Raw genomic sequence first — 27,143 nt, forward strand, 5'->3', positions numbered from 1 at the left:
CCTTGCCCATGGGGCAGATACCAGCTGGTCCTTCCTCAGGGATGGACTTTGGGGTTTCTCTCCTCTCTGCTGGCAATTCAAATGAACCTTGCAGGAAATATCTGTCTCTGAGATATCTGTCTTTTTAATTTAGAAGAAATTGGCCTGTATTTTCAAAAGAGAGATGAAAACTGGCAGTCATAGTGATGGACTTGTTTCCTTATGCAAACAAGATCATACTCTATGCTTAATACACTACATGGCCACGTGTTGCACTGGCAGTAGGCAGACCTGACACTGTGATGTGCCTGATCACACCCGTGCTGATTTATTGGCTTTTTCTGTGGTCCCCATTCACTGCTCCCTGGCATTGCTCGCTGGCTCGCGCTTGGCCGTGCTGCTGCTGGCAGGAGTCTGGGAGGCTACCAGGCACGTGCCTGGCTTCCCTGCTGCACACGCCTTCCAGAGCTCACTGCAAGGACTCTGCCGTAATCACCGCTTCTTCCCGCTTTCCTTGCTCTGCAGTGACCTTTTGGCTCAGATCAGGGAGTAGAGCACATGCGGTGTTTCAGAGCAAGTGAATTCCCACGTTCTTGACGTTTTCATGCTGAAGGATTAATTTTTCAGGAAATACTGGGCTCTGAGTTGTCCTTTTTGGTTTTAAATCATGGGCTTGTTCTTTCTTCAGATTGCAGTGATTTCTGTATATGCACATTCTCCAGATGTTCCTGAGTTTGTCAGAAGCCAAACAGGAAATTTTAGGAGTTTTGAATACATTTGGATATAATCAGAATCCAAAGTCTATAAATAATTTTCACAGTTACTTGTGCCAGTCTTATCTATTTCATCTTGTCTTCTTATCTGCAAGGTTATGGAGTACCTCCACAATATAGTCAATGCTGGAATGATCCTGCATTTGCAGTCCTTTTTCACAACAGTTACAGATTAATAGTCTGGTTAATTATCTTGTTGTGTTAACTTTCAGTTTTACAGGAGTAACAGCCGTGTAATATTTGTTACTGTGTAATATTAATAGCTTACATAAGCATCAACAGAGCATCAAATAGAGCACAGCTGTGGCGGTTAATTGTATACCAATTGCTGGGTAGCCTTTTGTATAAAGTCAAATTAGTCAAACTTGGGTTTATGTTACAAATTTGCCTTTTGAGAGCATTAATATTTTAAATGCTTGTGTTCCTGGACTAGAGAAGCTTATTTCTCATCATCATCTGAACTTTTCACTCACTGAAATGAAAACAGTTGTCCCCTAAAAATGTTATTCCGTTGGAAACTGTGAGTGTTTTCTAAACAGCCTCCAATATTTTTCCTGTAAAAAAAATAACAGTTTTCTTTTCTCGATACATTTTTTCAAGTATGCATACTAATGAAAATCACACTTGGCAAAAGAGTTTTCAAAGTATTATCTCCAAAATTGCCAAAGCCATGGTTTTCAAACAATTTTTTTTGCTCATGTATGCGTACACACACAGACACACACGCACCCCTACTCTACATAGTGATCTGCAAACTCTTGTATTTCTCAGATTCAAGTACGAGGTTCAGATGGTAACAAAAAAGTTAAGCGCTACATCACTACTGCCATTTAGAACTGTAAACAGTAACAAATTCTTTAAGATATGTCATCTTCATTAAGAAAACTGTTACAGTATTCTTTTTGTTTAACATATTTTCAGATATCTGCACTTTAATCAAATAGAAACGCTGGAACCTGACTCATCTTCCAAAACTTGAAAGGCTGTAAGTTTGTTTTTCTTGGGGTAAGATTCAGAAGTCAGATTGCTTCTTTGTTTGAATTAAATCAAGTGTTTGAAACTGGAAAATAGCATTTTATCATTGCCATGGGTTACTTTTAATCTAAACTTTATACTGTAACTACTACATAGTGAGACTGACCTCAGAAGCATGCATAAGTGAGCATTGCATGTGGTATATTTTTCTGTTGCAAAACTATTTTCTAGAGAGCTGTGATCAATGTTTGACCTAAAACAAATGTTATGAATAAAGAATTAGAAGATAAGTATTTTTTTTAATTTCTCATTTGAATGCTTATGAACTCCCTTCCTTTTGGTTACTTATGGGTTCTTTTTCCCCATACGGACATAATTACACCTTGGAGGCCACTTTAAAAAACAGTACCCAATTAGTTGCTGAAAAAGGTTTTTCGGTTTTTTTTAAATTTTCTAAGACTACTTTTTCTCAAAATACTTCTGGAAGAATGTAAATGAAATGAGTACATCTCAAAATCTTAATTATTACATGCATTTTTTTTATGTTTTTAACAGATTTTTGCATAACAACAGAATAGCACATTTGATTCCTGGAACATTTAGTCACTTAGAATCTATGAAGAGACTGTAAGTAAATGAAATTCTTACCCAAGAAAGTTTAAATAACCCAATTAGACTGTCTCTCCTCTTGGAATATTTGTCTTCCTTGTAAATGCCGTTCATGGTTTAATTGTTTTAAATATTAAGTATTTTTTTCGTAAGCTGTGCTCCAGTTGTTTATGTGCATAGTTTGAGACCATTGCCTCATATCTTACTGTCTTTAGTGTCTGACTAAAGTTTATTTCCTATATTGGGATTATTTGTAATCATGTGGTCTTGTTTTATAGACTAAATAATATATGGATTGTTCTTTGGGTTTTGTTTTGGGTTTTTTCCCCTCCTCTTGTCTATGTCTTACTGGGTGATCCTTCTGTGATGTCTTTCAATATTTGATAATTTGGTGTTTTCTTTTGGTTTACTTGTCCTTATTTGATCCTAAAAGCATGGTTATAAAAAGGTACTCAATGATTTAAGAATATAAATATTACTTTCCATTCTTATAGCTTATATACTTCAAACAACTCCAGAGCCAGTTCTTCTTGAAATGACATTATCTTGGAAAACTAGAGGGTTTTTAGTCCCTCAGTAACATTTGAAAACTTGAACTGAATGAGTACCATTGTAAGATGACTTTCAGAGGGTTTTTTGCCCTTCACTTTGGATCTCCACTGATCTAGGATAAACATTTGTTAAATTATCCCAGACTGCTGTTTTGAGAAAGGTAGTCATGCATTCATACCCACCTTTCCAGGAGGACTGCTGAGGCTGTGCAGTGCAGTGAGTTGCAGCACAATCTCCACCGAGAAAAGAGATTGCAAGGGACGCAACAGGAAGGTGGTTCTGTTGGTTTAATATGGTTGTGAAATCACACCTCCAACTGTGAAAGTCAGAGCACTGTAAATTTTGATGATGTATGCACTTTCCAGTAGTAGCTGCTCCACTCATACCTTCCTTAGATTCTTCTGTAGTTCAAATGAAACAGAAAAGGAGGGCTCTTTACATAATTCCTATGTAGAGGGGAAATTTAATAGTGGATGCTAGTGGAAGAGGACACTGGGCTACACTGACCTGGTGTCCTCTGGCCTGGGGGAACTTATCCCTGAAAGTCACACCCTGACTTTTGAGTTCCAGATTAAATTTTACCATTAACATCTGACATACTGGGAGACATTTGTACAGTGACTTTTAGAATAGTTTTGCTTGTTTGTGTCTGATTTTCATAGGAGAACAGAGAAGAAACTATATGTGGGCATTTGTGCAAGAGGTTAAGAGAAATAGTAAAAGACAAAATGATCTAAAAGTTTACTTCCCCCAAAGATAAACCAAACTGAGGTTGTTTTGCCATGCAGTTTTGTTTCTAGTCTAGATACAGATATATTTAGACTAGTACAGATTTCTGTACTTAATGTTTTCTTTCCTACAGGGCCTTCTACCAGAAGGTAGTAACAGGGCACTTCACTACTGGAAAGAAAGTCAACAGAATTTATAGGTTCTCGTTATCTGCAATAGGCAAATGTTTTACAAACATTGACCCTCTGAACTCAATGAGAGCTTAATGCTGAAATAAAACTGTGGGTCTTTGTCTCATTTGCCTGATCAGCAAAATGAGAAGTTGTAAAAATGTCAGGGTTGCTATGAAGTTGCTGCACTAATAAGTATTAAACAGACAAAATGTAGGGAGAACGGTATAAGTTCCTTATTTAAGCAAAGTTTGTATAACATCTAAATAAAATCTGATTTATTCACTAAATGCGAGGGTTAAAAAGTAACATTGTAGATGCTTACTGTGATGTTTAGATGCATTCTGTAATTTTTACTGCCTGTGCAGTAAAAATAATACACATTTTTCTAATAAAGGCTACCAGAGTGCCTATAAGCAAGTAACCATCACCTGCACTGTGTTTTGCCCATTGTATTCACAGATAAAGGCCTTGCTCCATTTACAAACCATGTTGATCCTAGCAAAATAGTCGAAGCTTGCTAACAGACTTGTGGCTGCTTTGTGTTTTGTGCAGGCGTTTGGATTCAAACGCTCTTCACTGTGACTGTGAAATCCTGTGGCTGGCGGAGCTGTTGAAGACATACGCAGAATCGGGTAATGCTCAAGCAGCAGCTACCTGTGAGTACCCACGAAGGATCCAGGGAAGATCAGTGGCCACAATAACACCAGAAGAACTGAACTGTGGTGAGTTTGCCACTTCCCGATGGCTTCTTTAATGTGTTAGGTGTATCTAATCTGTTTTTTTTTTTTATTCTATTCTATTTGATAACACTGGCCACCTCTGGTTAATAAGAAATATCCCTCTGTTTCGTCTTTATTTCTGTGTGTTTCTGACAGAATTGATTGCTTTTACCCCTCAACCTGTCTTTAATGAAACAAACACATCCATATTTGAAATTTCTCCTTGAGGAGCTAAATGTGATTATCCTGAAGGAGTTTAATTTTCCTTTTTATATTTCAGTTTTGATCATAACCAGATTTTCAGCTAGGGTCTTTGGTGTTGCATTAATACTGTTTGTTATCCTTTATTCCTTTTATGGAAGGGAAAAGAAACAAAGAAGCTTTACTGAACTGCACCTTATGACACAGTTCTTGCTGTTAAAATTTTGTTGATATTGTTGGAATCAGGGTTGAGCTACTGAATTTATTTTTTACTCATATATAGTTATATGGTAGTTTAGTCTAGGCCTTCCTTGGTGACCAGTTTGTAAGCAAGGAAGTGCCCAGATTTTCCCCGTATTCCCTATGATTTTTACGTAAGCCAGGGTATAAGAAGAAAGGAGGAAAGGCCTTCGCCCTCTTTCCTTCCTCTTTGGAGGTGCAGGTTCCCTGCTGTTGAGTCTGTCGTGCTTGGGGAGTGAGACCTGGTAAGGCCTTGCCAACCTTGGGAGACAGAGGTTGTTGGCAGTTGTTCCAGCGCGACTTTCTGTTTTCCCAAGGAGAGTAGTAGGATATTCTTTTGCTAATTCTTTTGGTTGCTAGATCTTGGGCTATTAATCATGTATATTTTATTTTGATTTTGTTCTTTTTTCTTCCTTCCCCCTCCCCCTTCCCTTTCCCTTTTCCTTCTGAAATTGTATATATATATCAATTGTATATAACTGTAGTATAAGTGTAAATATATTTATATATATTGCTTTAGCTGTCTCTCTCTCGTTTTGGTTCTCTTGGTTTTTATTTCTTTTCCCTTGGTTCAGGAGGCGGGGGGGAGTTCTTGTGTTGAGGTTTGGAGATTTGGCAGGGAGCCAGCTTCAAACCACAGCGAGTTATAAGGAGTGCCCCACGCAGGCACTGAAATCCTCTGTCACTGAGGATTAATGAATAAACACCTTTGTAATCCTTTTGTTTGTCTGTATTCCTTTATCTTAGGGGTGCAAAAACTTGGCCCCATGGGCACCCTGGGGTTCAGCGCAGCGCCTCTTGTGTCCTGAAATCAAAATGCAGATTTGGATTTCAGTAAAGCTTTCAATACTCTCTCTCACAGGATCCTTCTGGACAAAATGTCCAGCACACAGCTGGATAAACACATCATGCAGTTGGTGAGCAATTGGCTCATGGATCGAGCACAGGGGGTAATAGTGAATGGGGGAAGATCAGACTGGAGACCTGTCACTAGTGGGGTTCCACAGGGCGCCATCTTAGGCCCTGTGCTCTTCAACACCTTCATAAATGACTTGGACACAGGACTGGAAGGGATACTAAGCAAGTTTGCAGATGACACAAAACTAGGAGGAGCTGTTGACTCCCTTGAAGGCAGAGAGGCCCTGCAGAGAGACCTTGACAAATTAGAGGACTGGGCAATCACCAATCACATGAAGTTCAACAAGGGGAAGTACCGGATTCTGTACCTGGGATGGGGCAACCCTGGATGTATGTACAGAGTGGGGAATGAGATGCTGGAAAGCAGTGCCATGGAAAGGGACCTGGGGGTCCTGGTTGATGGCAAGTTGAATATGAGTGAGAAGTGCCCTGGCAACCAGGAGGGCCAGCCGTGTCCTGGGGGGCATCAGGCAAAGCATTACCAACCGGTCGAAGGAGGGGATTGTCCTGCTCTGCTCTGCACTGGGATGGCCTCACCCGGCCTTGAACATTTTGTGCAGTTTTGGGCACCTCAATATAAGAAAGATACTGAGCTATTAGAGAGTGTCCAAAGGAGGGCAACGAAGATGGTGAAGGGCCTTGAGGGGAAGCCATATGAGGAGTGGCTACAGTCACTTGGTCTGTTCAGCCTGGAGAAGAGGAGACTGAGGGGAGACCTCATTGCAGTCTACAACTTCCTCATGAGGGGAAAATAAGGGGCAGGCACTGATCTCTTCTCTGTGGTGACCAGTGACAGAATCCGAGGGAATGACCTGAAGCTGTGTCAGGGGAGGTTTAGGGTTGGATGTTAGAGAAAAGGTTCTTCACCTCCAGAGAGTGGTTGGGTGCTGGAACAGGCTCTTCAACCTGTCACAACCCCAAGCCAGACAGAGTTCAAGAAGCATTTGGCAATAGTCTCAGGCACATGGTGTGACTCTTGGGGATGGTCCTGTGCGGGGCCAGGAGTTGGACTCAATGATTCTCGTGAGTCCCTTTCAATTCCTCATATTCTGTGATTCTGTGATTTTTGTTCAAGCTATGATCATTTGCCTGCCCAACCACCTGTTGAAGCCGAGGCATAAAATAAGTGAATTGTCCTTTTGGTTATGTGTTGGATATAATTCTGATCATGAAAATTATGATCATAAGCATCTACAAGGTTCTTGAAATAGGTAGTACAAAGGGAATTTGGTGCAAGAATTCACATGGCATCCTACCAGCTCTCTGCACATCTAAGGAGCCTGAATATGGAAACTGCAGGGAGTAAGCTGTACAAATTATTCTGTCAGAGGCAGGTTAGGCATTGATACTTATCTAGAGGAAGTTATTTTAAATGGTACTTGTGCTTGCTGCTCTAAAGTTTTTCCTTCATAGGCAAATTGAGTCTCTGTTAAAATAAATAAAACAGCCACTTTAGAACCTGATACAAATTTGCACAATCTATTTCCAGTCTGCTAAAAGGTCCTAAGGAACAATGGAGATCAGTAATCCCACACAGTCACTTTTGGATCAGGAAAAGTGCATTTAATCCTGATTAAGCATATACATATTTTAAGTTAAAGCATTTGTGAAAACTATTTTTTTACAAGGTGTGTGGAAATCTTTTTATTTACTGTTTTTTAATAGTTTTAAAACAAGTAAGAGTTTCTTGTATGTTTTATTGTTGATACAGAGAGGCCAAGAATTACATCAGAGCCTCAGGATGTGGACGTTACCTCAGGGAATACAGTGTACTTCACTTGCAGGGCTGAAGGCAATCCTAAACCAGAAATTATCTGGCTTCGAAACAAGTAAGTTTAAAAAAGGAAGAGAGAAACTTGATGTAAGTATGTTTGCCTGTCTGTGTGTGTGTATGTGTGTGTGTGTTTCATGTACATTTCTGCGTGCTTGTCCACATGCTCAAGGAATTGTTACAGCAGAAACATCTTATAATTAATAAGCATATGAAGTAATAATGGCCTGTATCTTTTTTATTAGTAGATCTAAACACTTAAGAGCTGATAACTTTAGAAAATATTATTTTATTACTCTAGTACTATTTGTAAGGTGTTCAGTAGTAGCTATACCTGCAAAGCTGCTCACCCCTGTAATACTGAGTCATTTTACGTATAAATACCAGTCAATCCAATGTGTACATGTTGCATGTACAGTCTGTAGATTACTTAGTGTTTGCATATGTTTTGAGGCAAAGCAAAAGCTTCTTTTTTATAGGAGTTGAGCTGGATAAGAGTTAGGTCTTCCTTGAGCCCCAGCTCTTCGGAGGTAGCTTTTTTCCAAGCTCCATTCCAGAAGAGGAGAAAGAGAGGTCAAATTCCAGGTACATGGAGGGCAGGTAAGTATTTATAGGAATAGGGTAATTCAGGTCAGAGAAGGTCTCCAGTGCAGCCATCTGCTCAAAGCAGGATTATACCACTCTGTTTTATCCAGATAGGTCTTAAAAGCCTCTATGGCTGGAGGCGGCACAAGCTGTGTGGGCAACCTGCTCCATTGCTTCTCCTCGCTGCTTAGGGAATGGAAAGAAGGTTCCATAAAGGATGACTTTCTTTCAGCAGTACAAGGGCCAGCCTGCTGCAGGGTGACTGCTCAAGCTGTGCTCAGAGCCTGGCTCTCTCCAGCAGCACTGGGCACAGCACAGCTGAAACAGCCATGTGGCAGCACATCCTCCTCCTTAAAGTGGTGTGAATTTACAATGGACACGTGGATTGTAAGTTTACCACTAGCTAATCAGACTTTGGCTTAATAATGCTCTTACACAAATGGAGAACCTGATCGGTAATATAAATTTTCTTCACATTTTATGTAAAGCATTTTAACTTGTTAGATTCTGATAAAATGGAATGGTATAGAGTCCTGGTCCTGTAGTTTTTTGCTAAAGTCAGTGAGAACCCCATGTGCAGCAAAGGTTCGGGATTTATGGAGTATGTAAAGAACAGAGACTTGAACTTGGATGGTGTAATTATTTCATTAAAATTTTCTTTGGCTCATGTACTTTTTATAATAAACAAAGAAAACATGTATTCAGAATACACATATGAAAGAGTTTTAAGAAGAAATTCTAGCTTGGGGTGTGGGATTATTGACTCTGGCTTGTTTCCTGGCTGCATGAATGAGAGCAAAGCTCTTTGCAAGGTAGCTGAGTATATCAAGATTTCAGTCAAAAGCCATTGACCTGTTGAGCAGTATGTTGAATAGATCAGTAGACTGGGTTTTGTACATAGGAGGTGAGAACTCATTCCTCCCCTGTTCTTTATTCATCATGTAGTGAGGAGTGAACTGAGAAACAGTTCCTTTAATAAAACGCCCTAACACTTCTTAGTTAATGTCACAGAAATGCATCCATGACATAATCTGAAGACCTGATCTTAATTTATATTTTAAACCAATACAAATTATAATCAGGTTCATTGGTGTTCCTTAAACAGTCCAGGGAGAGGTTGGTACAAAGATGGTTTTATAGCAACTAACCTCTCTCCTAGTAGAAAGTATCTTGAGTGTTGAACTTACATGATATACTTCCAGTGGAAACAGTTTAAATTATTTTGCCAGCTAGAACAGCCTTAAAGAAAAATGAGATCAGGTATGTCTGTTTTGTTCACTTTTTTCCCCTGTAAGCTTTTACTCATAAAAGTATTTCAGCTTTTTATTTTGAAGATGTAATACTTGCATAAGCAAAATTGTTTCATTTTTTGTTTTTCCTCTTCTTCTCATTAAGAGAAAATGCAAAATTCTATTATTTTACTTACCAAATTAAATTCCCCCAAGTTATTTTGGCTCATTTATCTGTTGGGTTTTATTATTTGGCAGTTTTCTGTGCTTGTGATTTAAAGGTTTAACTCCAGCAGATTCTTTTCTTCACAGTAACGAGCTCAGTATGAAAGAAGATTCCCGTCTAAACTTGCTAGATGATGGGACATTGATGATTCAAAATACTCAAGAAACAGACCAAGGCATTTACCAGTGTATGGCAAAAAATGTGGCTGGAGAAGTGAAAACTCAGGAAGTTACTCTTAGATACTTTGAGTCACCAGGTAAAGAACATCAAGTCTGAATTTTGCATTCAGGTAGAGAATTGTTTTGATAATAAGATTGTTATAAAATGCTTTGGCTCTTGTATGTTCTTGACATGCAGATTTGTTGTCCTTGGGCATCTTAAGAATTAGATCCTGGAGCTATAATATTCCTATAACAAAAATGCTAATCAGATAGGTAGCTAATATGTTTACTGTAGTATGCAATTTTGATTATAATCTTGTAGACTGTAGGAGGGTTAGGAAAAGAGACTGTTGCATTGTAACATTGGTCAGTGCAATAATGTTCTCTCTGGGTACCTGAAAACCACAATCTTCTGAACAGGCTACTCATGGAAGCTTTGGCACACCCTGTGTAGCCATTGTTGCTCAAGAGCTTTTTACCCCTGTCTAGCCAAGGCGTCATGCTTACAAGCACGAAATTCCTGTCCAGGACTGTAATGTTTTTAAACATCAAACTTTGCTGTGAGAACATTTTGTTTTGACACACAGCATCAGGTAAACTGAAAATGTCCCTGCAATGACAAGTACTCGTATACTTGGGAGAAGTTACTAAAATGTTGCTTAATCTGTTTTGTCTTTTGTGCACTTATGGCAATTTTTAGCCAGTTTGTCTTCTGGGTCTCAGTGTCTGTGCCTCTGAAGAGATCTTTATAAAGATCAACATAGGTGAACAAAATGTTTGAAAATTGTTTTAATGGGAGTTAAAAAAAAACACCAGTGCAATTATGAGCTTTTGGTTTTTATTTATTGATGTTTGTAAATGTCAGATTAGATTAGACTTAAAGCAAGGCAGAGTTTGCACCAAAATAGAAGTATGTTGGAACAGAGCTTTAAAAACCCCACTAGACATCCCAAACTATTGCAATATTTGTCTAAATTAGTGCTATGTGATCTAAAAGTCATATTTAGGCATTGCTGTTTTCTCACAGCCCGGCCAAGTTTTGTGATTCACCCACAAAATACAGAAGTGCTGGTTGGAGAGAGTGTTACCTTGGAGTGCAGTGCAACTGGGCACCCTCAGCCACGAATTACCTGGACCAAAGGTGACAGAACACCTTTGCCAAATGACCCTCGCATCACAATAACTCCATCAGGGGGACTTTATATACAAAATGTAAAGCAGGAGGACAGTGGCGAGTATACGTGTTTTGCAACTAACAGCATAGATAACATCCATGCGACTGCATACATCATAGTCCAAGGTAGGTAACGTTAAGCTAGGAGTGATGCATTACTTGAAATTGTGTGGATTTGTCTTTTTTTTTCCTGTATTGACAGAGCCAAACTAAAAACATGGAGTTTTTACTTTTGATTGCACTATTGTAGTGAATAAGAAAGTTGCTATACATTTCACATAGTGTAAGATATGACATACTGTCTTCCTGAAAGTTAAGTTTCATTGATTATTTTTATTATTTTGATGTTTTGAAATGTTTATTATTTATTATGTTTTGTTTGCCTGGAGGAACAAAAAAGTCAAATTTTTGGAGGATTAAATTTTTTCTGTAACAGGCAGCAACCAGAGTACTAGAAATGGAGTTCTGAATACAGATCTGTGCTGCTTTTCTTTTGTAGACACTTCAGTGAGTGTGAGAACTCTGATGAGTTTAATAGAAACTATCATTCTGCCAGCTGAAGCAAAGCAAAAGTCAAAGTACTCTAAGTTATTTTGATTGCAATAATTTTGGTATTGTTTGTCAAAACTGTGCTTATAGAGTATTTGAGAACAATTATCAAAAGTCTCCTGTGTATATAGATAATATTTTTTGCACATGCTTTCATGGTGGAACTTTAATTTACAAAATACTTTGAGTAACCTTTAAATTCAAGTTTGCTCCTGTTCTCATGTTAATTCATTCATGGCTAGGCTTCACGAACGAAGATTTGGGAAAGGCTCTATCCACATTTGTTACAAGCAGGCTGGTGGCTAATAAGGCCAATGCAAGATAGACATGTCCGATTGCAAAAGGCACAGCAGAAAGACTCCTTAGGTGGTATATTCTGCAAGGCACGATTCTTTCTGTGTTGTCTTTTCTCCTTGAGAGTGATCCTGCATGCGTTCTTACAAACCCCTTGTTAATGAGTTCAAAAGCTATACAAAACAGCTTATCTGTGTGACTTGTTCATTTATTATTCATTGGTAGACAATTGTATTGTGAGAGCTGAACAAATCACCTCTCACACTGGTAGTGAACAGTGTTACAGCAGAAACTGGCCCACACACACTACTCGCTACTTTCCTTCAGTGTATGGAAGAAAACAAGCAGCTCAGGATGGTTTTGATTACATTGCATTTTCTTCACAATTTAGCTGAGGAGTTTTGAGAGAAAGAGAAGAAGGTATTTTTAATCCATGGAACACTCTGTGTTTTGATTCTACAAATCTTACCGTACCTCTTATTTTGAATCTGACAGTAGATTCCACATGACTTCACTGACGCCAGGGAGGTGTTTCTTTTGCACAAGTGGCTACCCAGCTCTCTGCTCTATAGCAGTCACAATATAAAAGAGTCCCAATAACCTCTTTCTTCCCACCAACACGAGCTATTCAACTCACAAAGGAAATGGCACAGAATTTCAGACAGTCGTGCATTTTTCAGTTGTTTTTTTCAACCAGCTTTATTTTCTCTTCTGTAGCTCTACCTCAGTTTACTGTCACTCCTCAAGACAAAACAGTGATTGAAGGGCAAACTGTTGACTTCCCTTGTGAAGCACAAGGTTATCCCCAGCCTGTTATTGCCTGGACTAAAGGAGGTAAGTGTGTTCTGTTCTTACTTTTAAACTACTAGAATAGTTTAGCTGTCATATTGGAATCACTCACATATTGAAAGGAGTTGCATGTATTTGTTTAGATGCTTCAGTCTCTGAAGGAAGCAGAGCTCATCTCCTTCTCATTTAGCTAGAAAAGACAAGGTGTCCCATAGAAGCTAGCTNTCATGTCTCCAGTTCATTGGACCTGATGTCCTGTCCACGCGATCTGAAATCATCCTTGGCATAGAAACCTCTTTCTAATTAATCTGCTCTTAGGGTTTTACTAAATTTGCAGGTGTTTCATTATCTTCAGTTTCTCAAGGTTTTCTTTCTTTAAACATATTCTGTTCTCAAACCTTATAATTAGACACACAGCTAACATCACACAGTCTATAAGTATAAACAATACACGCTTGCCACTTCCATGGCAAGCAAGGCCTACAGAGTGCAGGAAAAAATTGTTCACAGAAATCTCTGTTCCGGCAACACATCTCCTTCTCATTTAGCTAGAAAAGACAAGGTGTCCCATAGAAGCTAGCTACCCAAGCATATTTCATTATTCAGTAAAAAAGAGCCATTAAAATATTTGTATCCATAATAGATTCCTAGTAATAAATGTTTAAGAAATACAGGGCAAATCACATGCAGCAGTCACTGCTGGTGTACTGCAGAAGAAATAGAGATGACTGTTATTAACTGGAGATCGGAAATTAGGTGGGATGTGCTCTCTTCAGAAACCAGAACGGTCCAGCCTGTAACTGGCATCGGTATATGAACATCTCTGTCACTTAATGCACATTGACAGGAGCACTGGGGTGTGCTCTGCTGTCTGTTTTATCAAGTTATGGCTCTAAAGGCATTAAGACAAATCCAGCAGGAAGAAATATTGTAGTGGGTGTTTTATCAGTAAGCAAATATTCCACTTGATTCAAATGAAACAGCTCTAGCAGGTAAAACAACTCTTAGGAAATTCTTAATTATGGTAGATAAAGCAGATTTTTAACAAACTATTGATCATTTTGATGCTGATAATGTCCCTCTTTCTCCCTCTACTGAGACTGTTCCAGTCAAATGAAATGTTCATAAGGGAAGGATAGGGTACAGACACTGATGTGTGTTCATTTGTGTTATGTGTTTTTCTGTGAATTCCCTACATGGCTTAGAGAATGAAATGAACAGTGACACATGTTGGTGTTTTATGCCTTCTCATTTGGATGCTCTGTCATGTTCTTTAAATGAAAATATTTATTTCTACCACAAACAGAGAAAAGATCAGGATTATGATTGTGTGCACACACATATAATTTGTTTGCTTTTCATGTTTATCTTCTGAGAAGTAAAGGTTTCAAACATTTTGGCTTTTTTTTTGCTGTTAAGTGTGGGGTTTTTTAAGAAACTTTAATTTTTTCCAGTGTTTTATGAAATTTAAAGTCTTCTAGGTTTCCCTTTTTCTGACACCAAGGGACTTTGTTGCTATAAACAGCAAATGCCGTTGTTGTGTGTTCCAGGAGGCCAGTTGTCTGTTGACAGAAGACACTTAGTCCTATCATCTGGAACCCTAAGGATTTCCAGGGTTGCTCTGCATGACCAGGGACAGTATGAATGCCAAGCTGTCAACATTATCGGATCTCAACGAATTGTTGTATATCTGACTGTACAGCCTAGAGGTATGCTCTCCATGCACTGCTGCTGGGAAAAAAAAAAAAAAAAGAAATATTTAAGCTTAAATTAAAATACACAGTAGTGTGTGTGATTGTTTCTGAGTATATCTATTTTTAGATCCCAAGTGGCTTTTAATAAATAACATGTATGGATACTTACCAATATTTGTGCAGGGTATCATTCCTTTAGAACAGTCTGTCTTCCTGAAAAGAGATTTATCTGATTTACTTTTTTTTTTGGTAAAGAGTGGAGGTTTTCTTTGAGGATGACAGTATTCCTATGCTTGGGAAAATGTTTTGTGAAAAGTCTGTTTTCTGGTAGGGCTCTATACTGTTAATTAAATAGTGTTATTCACATAATATTTTATCTCCATGAACAGAACACTTTATTTTACAACAGCAGAATGAACTTCACAAAGAAAAGTCATTGCTTATACTTAAAATAAATTGACACAAAAAAACCCTCTAAAAAACCAACCCCAAACTCTATTTTTTTAATATTTTTCTTCAAGTAAATTCTAAGTAAGCTGCTTCTAGGATAAATTATAATCATATTAACATTCATAACTTATTTAAGTACTTTGATGTTTAACTAAATTCAAGGAGATTAACCATTTGATTCAAAGCATTTCTTTTTAGTGACCAAATTTTAAACTGTATTTTAACAAAAGGGACTCAAATGTCTTCCTAAACTTATAAGTTTATAAAAAAAAATTCCATTGATTTTTCTTGGTTAAGAGTAGTACTAAGATAGATTTGTCAAAATTGAGATAATTTTTTCTACTTATATAAAATTGTTGGTTAGAATTACATTAAACAAATCTCAGTTTTAAAAAGTTTTGTAACTTTCCAGCTGTGTTAAACTTCACTGAATTTGAGTAACATTTAATATAAGGACTTTTGTGCAACTCAGGTTGCAAACTCCAGTCACTAAAAGATAGTAAATACAAGACTGAATGCTGAATATACAACCTGAAACTGGAGCTCTCCATAGATTAATTGTGATGCTGCTTTCAGTCGTGCAAGAAGAGAACATTTTTAATTCTGGGCTTGTAACAAAAGGACTGTTCATCTGAGGAATGTCTAGTCAGTGGTCACTGTGGCTAAATCAGTGTTAATGAATACGGATTAGTGGTCCAGGCCTATTTGCTGGCATGGTGTGGCTCGCATCCATAGAGCCAAGCTCTCTTATCCCGCAGTGCTGGATACCAGCCTCTGGATGCCTTATTTGAAATAGTTTCTGGTCCTTGATAGCCATTTGCTTACGAACAGTTTAACAGAAGGGCCAGATTTGGTTGGTAGTATAAATGTATGTTGTGTGGCCAAATAATTTTCTGTAAAAGCACAGCCCTCTGCCCTGTCACACTCCCCCCAAAACACTAATACATTACAGAAGAAATACAATTCTTAACGTCTTCATGATCTGGTGTGTGCTTCTCATGATATCTGAGTACCAGGTGCCAATCTGGATTTGAAAAAAATTAGAATTAAAAAATACATTAATTTTCTTCACACTAGATTTAGGTAACAGTGTGTACTCTGTCCTTAGAATTGGAGGATGGTTTAAGGCCTAAGGCTTGCTGGTGTCAGGGAGGTAGGAACTCTGTCAAGAGTTAGCACCTCAGCAAGTCAGGCTGGGAATTTCATGGTTGAATGTGTTGTGGAAGGTTTTGCTTCCATCATCTAAAAATTGCTGTTGTTGCTACTTAAAAAGTTCAAACTTAAAAATAGATGACAGAAGTTAATGGAATGTTCATTGTGATGACTTTGTACAGATTTAGCTATTGACAGAATTTTTTTCCAGAGCTCTAAATTTATGGAACTCAAATAATTTTGACAAGTACTAGCCTGTTATGTTAGAAGTTAACAGTACCTTAAAATCACCCTGAAGCAGACATCAGGAAGAGAGTCATAGAACCATTAAGATTGGAAAAGATCTTTAAGATCATCAAGTCCAACTTTCAATGTAACACCACCACTACGTTCGCTGTTAAACCATGTCATCAAGTGCCATATCCACACGTTTTTTGAACACTTCCAGGGATGGTGATTCTACCACTTCTCTGGGCAGTCTGTTCTAGTGCTTGACAACCCTTTCTTATGCAAAAAGTTTTCCTAATATCTAATCTAAACCTCCCCTGGTACAATTTAAGGACATTTCCTTTTGTTCTGTCTCTTGTTACCAACCCTCCTCTGGACATTCTTTGGCACCTCAATGTCTTTCTTGTAGTGAGAGGCCCTAAATTAAACACCGGATTTGAGGTGTGGCCTTACCAATGCTGAGTACGGGGGGACAATCACTTCCCTGGTCCTGCTGGCCACACTGTTGCTGATCCAACCCAGGATGCCCTTGTCCTTCTTGGCCAGTTTGCTGGCTCATGTTCAGCCACTGTCAACCAACACTCCCAGGTCTTTTTCCACTGGGCAGCTTTCCAGCCACTCTTCCCCAAGCCTGTAGTGCTGCATGGGGTTGTTGTGACCCAAGTGCAGGACCTGGCACTTTGCACTATTGAAACTCATACAATTGGCTTCAGCCCATTGATCCAGCCTGTCCAGATTCCTCTGCAGAACCTTCGTCCCCTCCAGCAGATCAACACTCCCACCCAACTTGGTGTTGACTGTGAACTTGCTTAGGGTACCCTCAATCCCCTCATCCAGGTTATCCTTGAAGATAGGAAACAAGGCTGGCTCCAGTATTGAACACTGAAGAATACCACTTGTGACCAGCCACCAAATGGATGTAACTCCATTTGCCACCATTCTCTGGGCCATCCAGTCAGTTTTTAACTCAGCTAAGAACATACCTGTCCACACCATGGGAAGCCAGTTTCTCCAGGAGAAAGGAATTTGATCTTTAAGACAAAGTTATAAGCAATTAAAAAATTGCAGATAGACTAGTATTATAGATTAAGAAATGTTCAGTAACTAATAAAAATAGGAGTGCTGACCTCTTTTTAGATTTTCTGCACAAGTTGTATTTCATACCTTATCAATGGATCATTTGTTTTTTTTTAGTGACCCCTGTATTTGCCAGTGTTCCCAGTGACATGACAGTGGAGGTTGGCACAAATGTGCAGATCCCATGCAGTGCTCAAGGAGAGCCGGAGCCAGTCATTACATGGAATAAGGTACTAGATATTCAGTTATTGCAGAAGGGCAGCAGCCTTTCTATCACTTCGTAATTAGCCAACTAAAGTGCACATTATCAAATTATTGCTTGCTCTGGTGTCTGAAAACATTACCTGAAGTTTAATCAGTAAATCTTTAATACAGAGCATGTATATAAATACTAAACATGAATTTTAAAGGGATAAATATACATATATAGTTATGCAAATCATTATACAGACCAGCTAAAATTCATAACATATATTCCTTAAAGTGTCTCTGTATTTAGAGACAGTTCTGTGCAAATATCTTATTAATAATCACGCTTTCAATGATGTTATAGATATAAAACAATAAAAAATACTGTATTGCTGAACTCTTTGACATTGTTAGGTTGACACTTCATCCAGGACAGGCTTCAGTAACTAGTACCTCTCTGTGGCTTTGATTTCCATTGGTGTAATAATTGCTATATCAAACTATAGAGCTATTAGCAGAGTTACCAGTGAATTAATGAGTTGTTAATATTGATTTTCAATTTTTCTGATTATCTTCATCTCTTCAATGAGCAAGCATTAGAAAATGTACTTTAATGAACCTTAAATAGCTTCTAAATGCATAGCACATGAAGAACTGATACACATAAAGCTCTTGAGATCTATTTCTGCTGGTTAATTTTGAGAAAAATTAAATATATATGTTCTAAAGAGGTACTATCTTATTTTGGGTCATAGATTTTAGTTGATGAGAGCCTATAGCTATTAAAATACTTAGATTTATAATAATGAGTACTTCTAAAAGTAAAGAAATACATTGTACAATTTAGAATTACATGTACTTTTCCTATATAAGTTTATCTAAATATATCTGACTATGATCTTGGCATACAAAATAGAAAGATAAAATAAAAAAATAAAAATAGAATAGAAAAAGATGACAAAAAATTCATGTATGAAAACAAGTGTATTTCGAATAACTAAATTCTGGGCTTTTCTGCAGGATGGAGTACAAGTGACTGAGAGTGGAAAATTTCATGTTAGTCCGGAGGGATTTCTTACCATTCGCGATGTTGGAACAGCTGATGAAGGTCGATATGAATGTGTTGCCCGGAACACCATAGGATACTCCTCTGTTAGTATGGTGCTTAGTGTAAATGGTAAGATATATGATTGAGAGGTATGAGTTAGATAATTAGTTTTGTTCTAATTGCTTAATGTGTAAGATGAAAAAATTAATAAAATATTAAATTTGCTCTTTTATTCAAATTTTTCTTTTTCTTCCATAATTATCTCTTTCTGTTTTTCGGTTTTTTTCCATCATTAATCTTACAGATGTGAATAAGATGGGGATATGTTAGAATAGGAATGTCTCTAGGAGTTAAGCTTCAAAAGAAACTATGCTTTGGACTCAAGTCAGTCTTTCAACTTTCTTAAGATATTATTTGAACCTATTAGAATTTGCTGGTCAAATACACAATCTGATTTTTAGGGATAACTTGACAAAATTCTTCTGGCATCTTCAAATGGACACTTATAGTACTTGGTTAAAAATTAGGCTGCAACCATTGTGAAAGAATTGAGGAAATTCATACAGATCTTGAGAAGCTAAAAGAGAAAACAGAAAGAAAAGGAGAGTATTTGATCTTGTTCTAATTATTCAAAAGAAATAATGGCAAATAATAATTATCAATTATTTCTATCTAATAATTCATAATAAAACATCCAAAGAAGCTAAGGAAATAACTTTCTTACAAAGATTGACCATACCGCTTTTCTAATTTATTGACAAACTGCTGATTTTTCCGATTATTTTGATGGAAAATAAAAGAAAACTCTGTGATTTCTGTCTTTCAGTAGAAAATATGAGACAATATTTTTGTATCTTTGAAAAATTAGTATAGAGCAGTGATTTCTTCAGCATATTGCATATTGTTTCCCAGTGTTGTTTCTGATGTTCTGTGTTTTGTTTGCTATTAATAAATATGTCAGTGATTTTTCTAATCTATTGATTGCCATGATATCAATCACATACTATCAATAAAACTATGATGTTCCCTGGCCTAAGTTGCTTTTAATAGACTTAATCTATACTTTCCTCTATAAAAAGTAATATTTCTTCAACCTGTAAAGATGATTGAGGAGACAAAAATTGTAGGGCTAAGAATTGTTCAGTAATAAGTTTGCATCTACATATATGAAGTCTACAAAGGAAAGGAAGTCCATAGAAATCGGTGAATCTTGGTTACTCTGGAGATGCATAGCAAAAAAATGTTCTTGTTTAGGGAATATTAGCCAGATCTCAAATCAATAAGAGCTCTGAAAGAGCTCTGAAACCATAAATTGAACTAAAACCCTAGTGGTAATGAGTTTCATTCATGTAGTGAAGGTGTCAACTGATCATTTTCATCCACTGAAATCAACAAACTACAAAACCTGGTGCTAGCTGATCTGCAGTAGTTAATTGTAATGTGGTTAATTTCTTGTAAACAGTAGCATGAATATACCTAAAATTAGTGAAACTACCCTTGATTAATCTGCATTCAATATGAAACAGTAAATGATGCTTTTCCTTAAAACTAATGGGATATCAGATACTGTTTCTCTGTGGTTGTTTTAAAAAAATGAAGCTCTCAGAGAAGCAAGAAGGACAAGTGGACAAATTATAAGAACTGGATAATTGCTACATGGAGAGTATCAATAATGGCATAGCCAGAAATGCCTAAAAACTTGCATGTCAACATTTCTTTTAAACAGGATAATGTTTTATCAGTATTCCTAAAGCATAAAAATATTTTCTTAACACTGAGACAGAATAAAGACAAGCTGGGGAGCAGTTTTTGCTGGCCATGTTTGCCTTTTCTATTGCCATTTTCTTCTGTCCTTTTCTGTTGTTTTGTAAAAATCATTCCCCTTCCTCCCCAAATTAAAAAAAAATGTATTTTGTGAAAAGTGTTGCGAGGAGCTTTAATCTTTCTCAGCCTAAAAAGAGAACTGCTAGCAATAAATAGTCTAAACAAAAATCAAGTATAGTATAGTTAAACTCTGACCGAGGTTTATAATTCAGCCCACATGCACCGCTAATCAGGAAAAATAGCTCTGCATGTGAACACCAAGCTTGCATCTAATGTAGACAGCACTAGGGAAGTTAACCAGCCGTTTTATTTTTACAGTCTGCAGTGTTGCTCTATCCAGATGGTTTGTGGCACACAAACATTCTCTGAAACAACTAAAGTGAGACTAGCAAACGTGTAAATTATATTATCTGATAATGTTTCTCTATGGTTGCTATGAAAGTGTCAAGCAAGGAGGACACTTGGTAATTAGGACAGATCAGGGACTATTTGCCCTCAGGAACCATGGAAAGGGTCAGCTCATTTTGGATGCTAGGAGTAGATTGTCAGAAGCCTGAGGCTTGCCTTAGGACACAGAACGGGGCTTCATCTACAGCTATGAAGTGCCAGGGACTGTTTTATTTGATGGTATAGATAGTTAGATTTGATTGCCTGGGTCTAGAGTATGAAACTCATAGACACAGTTTAAGCTGCCATTTATGCAGGAATAATGAAAAACTGCCTAGAAAAAAAAAATAATGAAAAGCTTGCAAACAACAGTTTTTATGTCATCTGATTTTGTACATCTGCTGATTTTATTCCAGTATGTTTGCTTTGGACTTTTTTCCTACTCTACTCTTCTTCCTGTGTGACTTCTCCCATCTAAACACCCTTTGGAAATTGTTAGCTGTTACCCCTGAATCTGGTAGTTCTTTGTTTAGATTGAAAGGCAGGTTATTAGCCCTAGATAGTTGTACAAACGTCCAGCTGTAACTGACCACTCCATTAAAAGGCAGATGCCTATCCATTAGTGAGTTTCCAGTATTATGTAGAGTTGTTAAGTAACTTTTAAGCATGTGATTTTTAATCTAGTATGAAAAAGATAATTTTAAAGTAGAAAACAAAGTAGTGATCAAAATAGATAAAATATTTACTGCCCTTCAAAATTATTGTGTGTTACTTATTATACTGTGCTCGAGAGAAGAGCAATATTAATTTACTGTACCAAATAGGTACAGTAAAATATGTGCATTATGTACCACTTGTAACATATTCCTGTAAGCCCTTTAAATTCTTTCTTTGAATTCAATACTAATTCAGTACTAGTTGAAATCAAAAGGGAAAGCTGCACTGATTTCAGAGGATATAGGTCAGGCTCTTGATCCAACACCTGAAACTTGATAATACACCACACCAGAAAAAAAACTATTCATAATAACAACTCATTTTTTATTTGATCACCTGTACTTGAAATTGTAGGTCTGATTAATGGACAGTCAAACACTATATGTATTTATCTTTATTTTGTTTTAGAGTTATAAGCAAGATGACTTTTAAACTTACATTAACTTCTGTTTTAAATAAGTTTTGTTCCACTGTAATATGCTTTGATAGAATTCGAAAATGGTTAAGAATTTTAAATTTGGATGAACTAATGCTTAATGAACAAGGGTTTATTTTGTACAACCGAAATGATGTCGTGTCTAGACTCTGTTTTACAGAAGTATCTTTTTGTGTGTGGCCATTTTTGCAATAAAACGTGAATTCCTCTTTCTGTAGTTCCCAATGTCAGCCGAAATGGAGATCCTTTTGTACAAACATCAATTGTGGAAGCAATTGCGACTGTTGACAGAGCAATAAATTCAACACGTACACATCTGTTTGACAGGTATCTCCTTCGGGGTTTTTTGTTCTGAGAAGTCAGAATTAATTTTGTATGTACTAGAAATAATGGAAGATTTATTAAACAAGAAACCGTTTTATTATTTAAAAGACATTGTTAACATCTGGTTAGTTCTGAGAAGCTAACAGTTTAACATGTAAGGATTCCTATTGTTTATACAGTCCTGTTGAGATCTCTGTTTCCTGCAGCAGTTTTTCTGCTGAGATAATTTGTATTAAAATGCGACTAAATATTTAATGTATTATTATTTTATTAATTTTTTTCCTTTTTGGTTTGCCTTCCATTTTGAGATGAATGACCAAGGTATGTACTAATCACGTTGCTGAACATTTACATGATTTATGTAGTATTGTTGTTTTGTAACTCCTGTGTACATTTACTGTTTTTTCCAAATTATCTATCAGTCGTCCTCGTTCTCCAAATGATTTGCTAGCCTTATTTCGATACCCAAGGGACCCATACACTGTTGAGCAAGCAAGAGCTGGGGAAATATTTGAAAGGACATTACAGCTTATTCAAGATCATGTACAAGATGGTCTGATGGTTGACCTGAATGGAACAAGTCAGTACTCTTTCCTTATTTTAAAATGTTGAAGTGTATTTGCCTTCTTAATTCATTATACTTCAGGAGACATTTATTTTCTGAGTTTTGGTCCCAATTACAGAACCATTACATTGAAATTGGTGAAGTATTTGACTTTGCAAAACTTTACAAAATTCAGTCCTTGGTTTGCACATTGTTCATTATGATGTAACTCTGTTTGAGCTCTCCAAGTAGAATGTTTTAATTTTTTCTCATGTTGACATATTAGGCAAAAGTTCAGATTCAAATTCTTCTACTGGTCAAAATTAGTATAATGGAAGTGCATAATGCATCCTGGTTTTTAACTCCATGTGTGTTAATTTATTAGGACCGTTGTCTCATAGCAGAACAGACTTTTCTGTTGTGTGTTGAAAATAAGCAGTATTTTGTTCCTGTTTCTTTAAGAAAAACCATTTAGTGTCGGCATGCCTTGGCAAGGAGGAAAAATGATATAACAAGAAGGATTTGTATACTTTAGAAACCAAGCTTTCTGCATGTACCACAATAGTATTCAAAGAATTATTTGCTACTTATTCTATAAGTGCACATTGAACTGAGCTAATTGCTTCTTTTAACACTGAGCTCATGTATTGAGAAATGCAGTTCTTATTGCTTTTAATAAATAGCAAAAAAAAGGTGAAGTTTAGTTTCTGCCTTTTAGGTATTGGAGTTCAAGTTCAAATTCATGAAGTCCAGCTGGAGCATATACAGCTAATGTGTGGATGTGTGTGGATAGACTTGAAACATAGTACTGAAACGTTTGGAAATAATGATAGTTTTAGGAGAGCTTTAGAGATTTGAGACACAGCCAAAAACTACACTGAAAATCTAGAGGAAATACTTTTACTTATTATATTCTTTCTGATGTTTATAATTGAGTAGTTATTGTAACTTCCGAAAACTTTAACTCTGACTATGAACTAGTATTTATGGGGCCAAAGGCTGCAAGGTTTGTGGAGTACTGCAACATTTACTAGTAAAAGAAGCTCATTATTAGAGGCTGAGTAAATAATTTGTGATGAATTGTTTACCACAAAAACTTATTCAAAATTCTTTGAAGGCTGATGTTTTATAAGAGCAAGCTAATTTGATTTGGTTCTCTGATTAGATGCATATTCAAGAGTATTGAATATAATACTAGCAACATATGAAATGCAGTGTGTGAGAACTGGTTCACTATTACAAATCCTGGTGAAAAGTAGTCAAACACCTAAAGTTTACCAAAAAGTGGTATTAAAGCCTATGGATACAGATAAATGAACACAAAATCAGCCAACTGTGATACGGGAAATTCTGTTAACAGTCAGAGTATGCTTTTTGGCCATACAGAATCCACAGAAGCCTGGCTTTTAGGGAAACTCGAATAGCGAAATAAATCTGTTTTCATTTGAATAGCCTAATACTCAGATTTTTTAATGGTAATTTTTGTCCTTATTTCATTTTATTTCGAAATGGAGAGCCCAATGGCAGGTGTTATTTAGCAGTTTTGCATTGGGAACAATTGAGAAACTTTACAATTTCCCATTCAGAGACTTTTTTTTAACGTAAAACCTTGGAATATCTCAAGGAGATATGGAGCCAAATTCTCCTCTGCAGTGCCAGACTGTATAACAAGGGGAGTGGCCACAAATTGCTGCTTTGGAGGTTCGGATTGGATTTTAGGAAACAGTTTCTCACCAGAAGGCCAGTGCAACACTGGAACAATTTATCCAGAAAGGCTGAGGAGTCTCAGCCTTTGAAGGTTTTCAAGCCCTCTAGGCAGGTATACAGCTGAGCTGATCTAGTGCTGAAGACAGCATTGCTTTAAGCAGGAGCTTGGTCTGGATAAGAGTTCCCCCTTCTAATCAATATTTCTATGATTATATGAAACCTCTTCCTTGCAGTTTGAAGAAAAAAAAAAAAGAGTAATATTATGTGAGTTAAGCTAGCCAGGTTCTAAGGACTGGAAGTGCTCAGCACCTAGCCTTTTCAAAAGCAGAGATAGAGTTAGTGCCTACAGCATGAGGGGTAATTAAGGATTAAAGACTGGCATCAGAAAGCTATGAACTCTAATCTGTAATGAGACATTGCATCCCACTTGAACTTCTAAAAAGAGAAGCTGAACCTTTTATTTTAAATTAGTACTGAAGGTTATTCCACCCACAAGATGACCCACAGTCAAGTTTTGCTCACAGCTTGATTTCAGAAATGGGGATGGCAACCAGGATAACCACAGCAGACAAATGTTTATTCAAATGAATAATGATCATAAGGAAAGAACTCCAACTTGAATGAAAATCATTTAAGCAGGAGTGTTATTATAACGAAGATATGTTTTCTGGGTGTAGTTTTAGAATTAAACTGCCCTGGTAGCCAGCATATTATAATAGGCTATCAATAATATCCTTAAAGAATGTATTTTGCTGCATTACTCAGTGGCACTTCCTGGTTTTGCTCTGTGGTTTGTTTTTCTTTTTCCTAGTCTGGAATATTCTATAAAATAATTTCTGTATGTCTACGTGAGCCTGTTAGTTTTGCCTAATGGAAGCACTAGGTCTCTGATTGCTTTGACTTGTAAACCATGTAAAGTACTTGTAGCCTGAGGCTGAGAAAACATAGCTGCCCTGACTGAGCACAGGTCTTGTCACAGTTGGGCAGCTATGAGCAATCTAGTCCCTTTCAACAAAGAAAAAGTGGGAATTTAGGTGGTTTGTTTGCAATTGCCCTGCATTGTGGAAGTTGGCAGAGATCCAGCGTGCCTAACACACATTTATGTGTTGAATTTAGATGAAGACCAGTGTCTTTGCAGGCACTCTGGGACTGAGCTCAGGACTAAAAATAACATTTCCCGACTGTGTGCAAATAGCCAGCTCCAACCTCTTGCAAAACTGCATTCAGTTCATATTCTTGACCGATTACCATCATGCTGGGAACCCCTTGAGCCTGTGGGAACACGGTACCACTGTACATTCACTCGTTTCCTTTTTTCCTTTTACCGATGTAGTGCTAGTTTGGTTTTATTCCTGACTGAAGGCTTTCCAGATTAAGGTCCATGGTGATGTGTGATGGTTTCTAGTTCGCTAAACATACAGCTACACTGCCAAATATTCCATCTCCTGGACTCCTTCCTGGATCCTGGAACCTCGTTCATCCGTATATACATTAGTCCCTCAAGATGTGCCTTTTGCTTTGGATCAGCAGCTCCCCTTTGAAGTGAATCTCCCAGGTGTCCCCACTTACTGTGCTTTGGTGTGATTTGTGATATGGTCTTGAACAGTGTGAATTCTTTTCTACTTAAATGAAAAATCAGGTTCAGGGCCACACTCAATCCAGGAGAACAAACTAAAGATTTTCTGAAGGAAACCTGCTCCAATTCTACAATGGATACAGTGGGCACATGTCTCTCAGCAGCAAAAATTTCACTTTACAGACACATTTCTGTTGGTCTACACAAGCAGATAATGTAGATGTAGCAGAATAGCCAGAGTCAATGACTTTTGTTTTTCCTGATATTAAATCCAAATGTTACTAGGTAAAAATCACTTTTATAATGATTCCTAATAGGCAGCAGGGACAAGGCACAGCCTGACTCTTCTACTATTCGCAGTCATCCAACATTATACTAGGAGACCTTATGGTCTTCAATCCTTCCACATGCTGTCGTACCACAACAGAGATCATGCAACACAGTCTTAATCTGAGATTCTAAATACATAATTTTAATGAATTATGGTATATATTTTGTATATATTATTTTTCCATGAACTGAGAAAAAATGCAGGAAAATGATAAGTATGTTTTAGTTCCAGAGGAAAATGGTGTGGACTGCAGAGGAAACCTGTGCCAAGTGCTACACAAACACCAGTTTTCTTTAGAAACTTGTCCTGGGTAGTGCGAATAGGAGTTACTCCACATCACTTGTCCTAGAGATCACACTCCATGTTTGGCTATCTTACTAGTGGTTATTTTCTTTTATAGTGTTTATTGATTTTTTTTTTCTTAAAATTCTGCAACTTTCACTGTAATAAAGCAAAACAAAGTAGTAATGTTCAGTGAATTATCAAGTCTAAAAAGATAAAGACTTGAAGTCCACATAAGTGTTAATGATAGTTTTTTAAATGCTTTTACTAATATGGGGAAAATGTTCCATTTGTCTCAATGCAAGGCTTTTATTTCTGAAAATATCTCTGCTCTCTTAAGTAAGCAAATAAGTAATAAGCTCCTTTTCTGATAATTTCGTAAAAGTTGTACTTTAATTGGCATTTTAGAAAGTTTCCTCCTGACCTAGTAGTGGTCAAATTGTTGCTCAAATGACCTAATGCTCAAATACACGTATATGATTATTACTGTTCCTTTTCAAAAATAAGGATGTTTAATCTAGTGGGAAATGT

At 37.1% G+C, this 27,143-nt stretch overlaps 1 protein-coding gene across 1 annotated transcript in view; it reads left to right on the top strand.

Annotated features, from left to right (window-relative positions):
- PXDN (peroxidasin) overlaps positions 1–27,143 on the top strand; it is a 94,444-nt gene that overhangs the window by 40,607 nt on the left and 26,694 nt on the right. The window contains 13 exon segments of the mRNA XM_017833858.1: positions 1,674–1,706; positions 1,708–1,737; positions 2,283–2,354; positions 4,343–4,512; positions 7,580–7,697; positions 9,766–9,935; positions 10,868–11,140; positions 12,575–12,691; positions 14,197–14,355; positions 17,365–17,477; positions 18,457–18,613; positions 22,067–22,175; positions 22,595–22,752. Of these exon segments, the coding sequence (XP_017689347.1) occupies positions 1,674–1,706; positions 1,708–1,737; positions 2,283–2,354; positions 4,343–4,512; positions 7,580–7,697; positions 9,766–9,935; positions 10,868–11,140; positions 12,575–12,691; positions 14,197–14,355; positions 17,365–17,477; positions 18,457–18,613; positions 22,067–22,175; positions 22,595–22,752 (1,679 nt within the window).

This window comes from Lepidothrix coronata, unplaced genomic scaffold (genome assembly GCF_001604755.1).
Source record: "Lepidothrix coronata isolate B3197 unplaced genomic scaffold, Lepidothrix_coronata-1.0 Scaffold222, whole genome shotgun sequence".
NCBI lineage: Eukaryota > Metazoa > Chordata > Aves > Passeriformes > Pipridae > Lepidothrix > Lepidothrix coronata.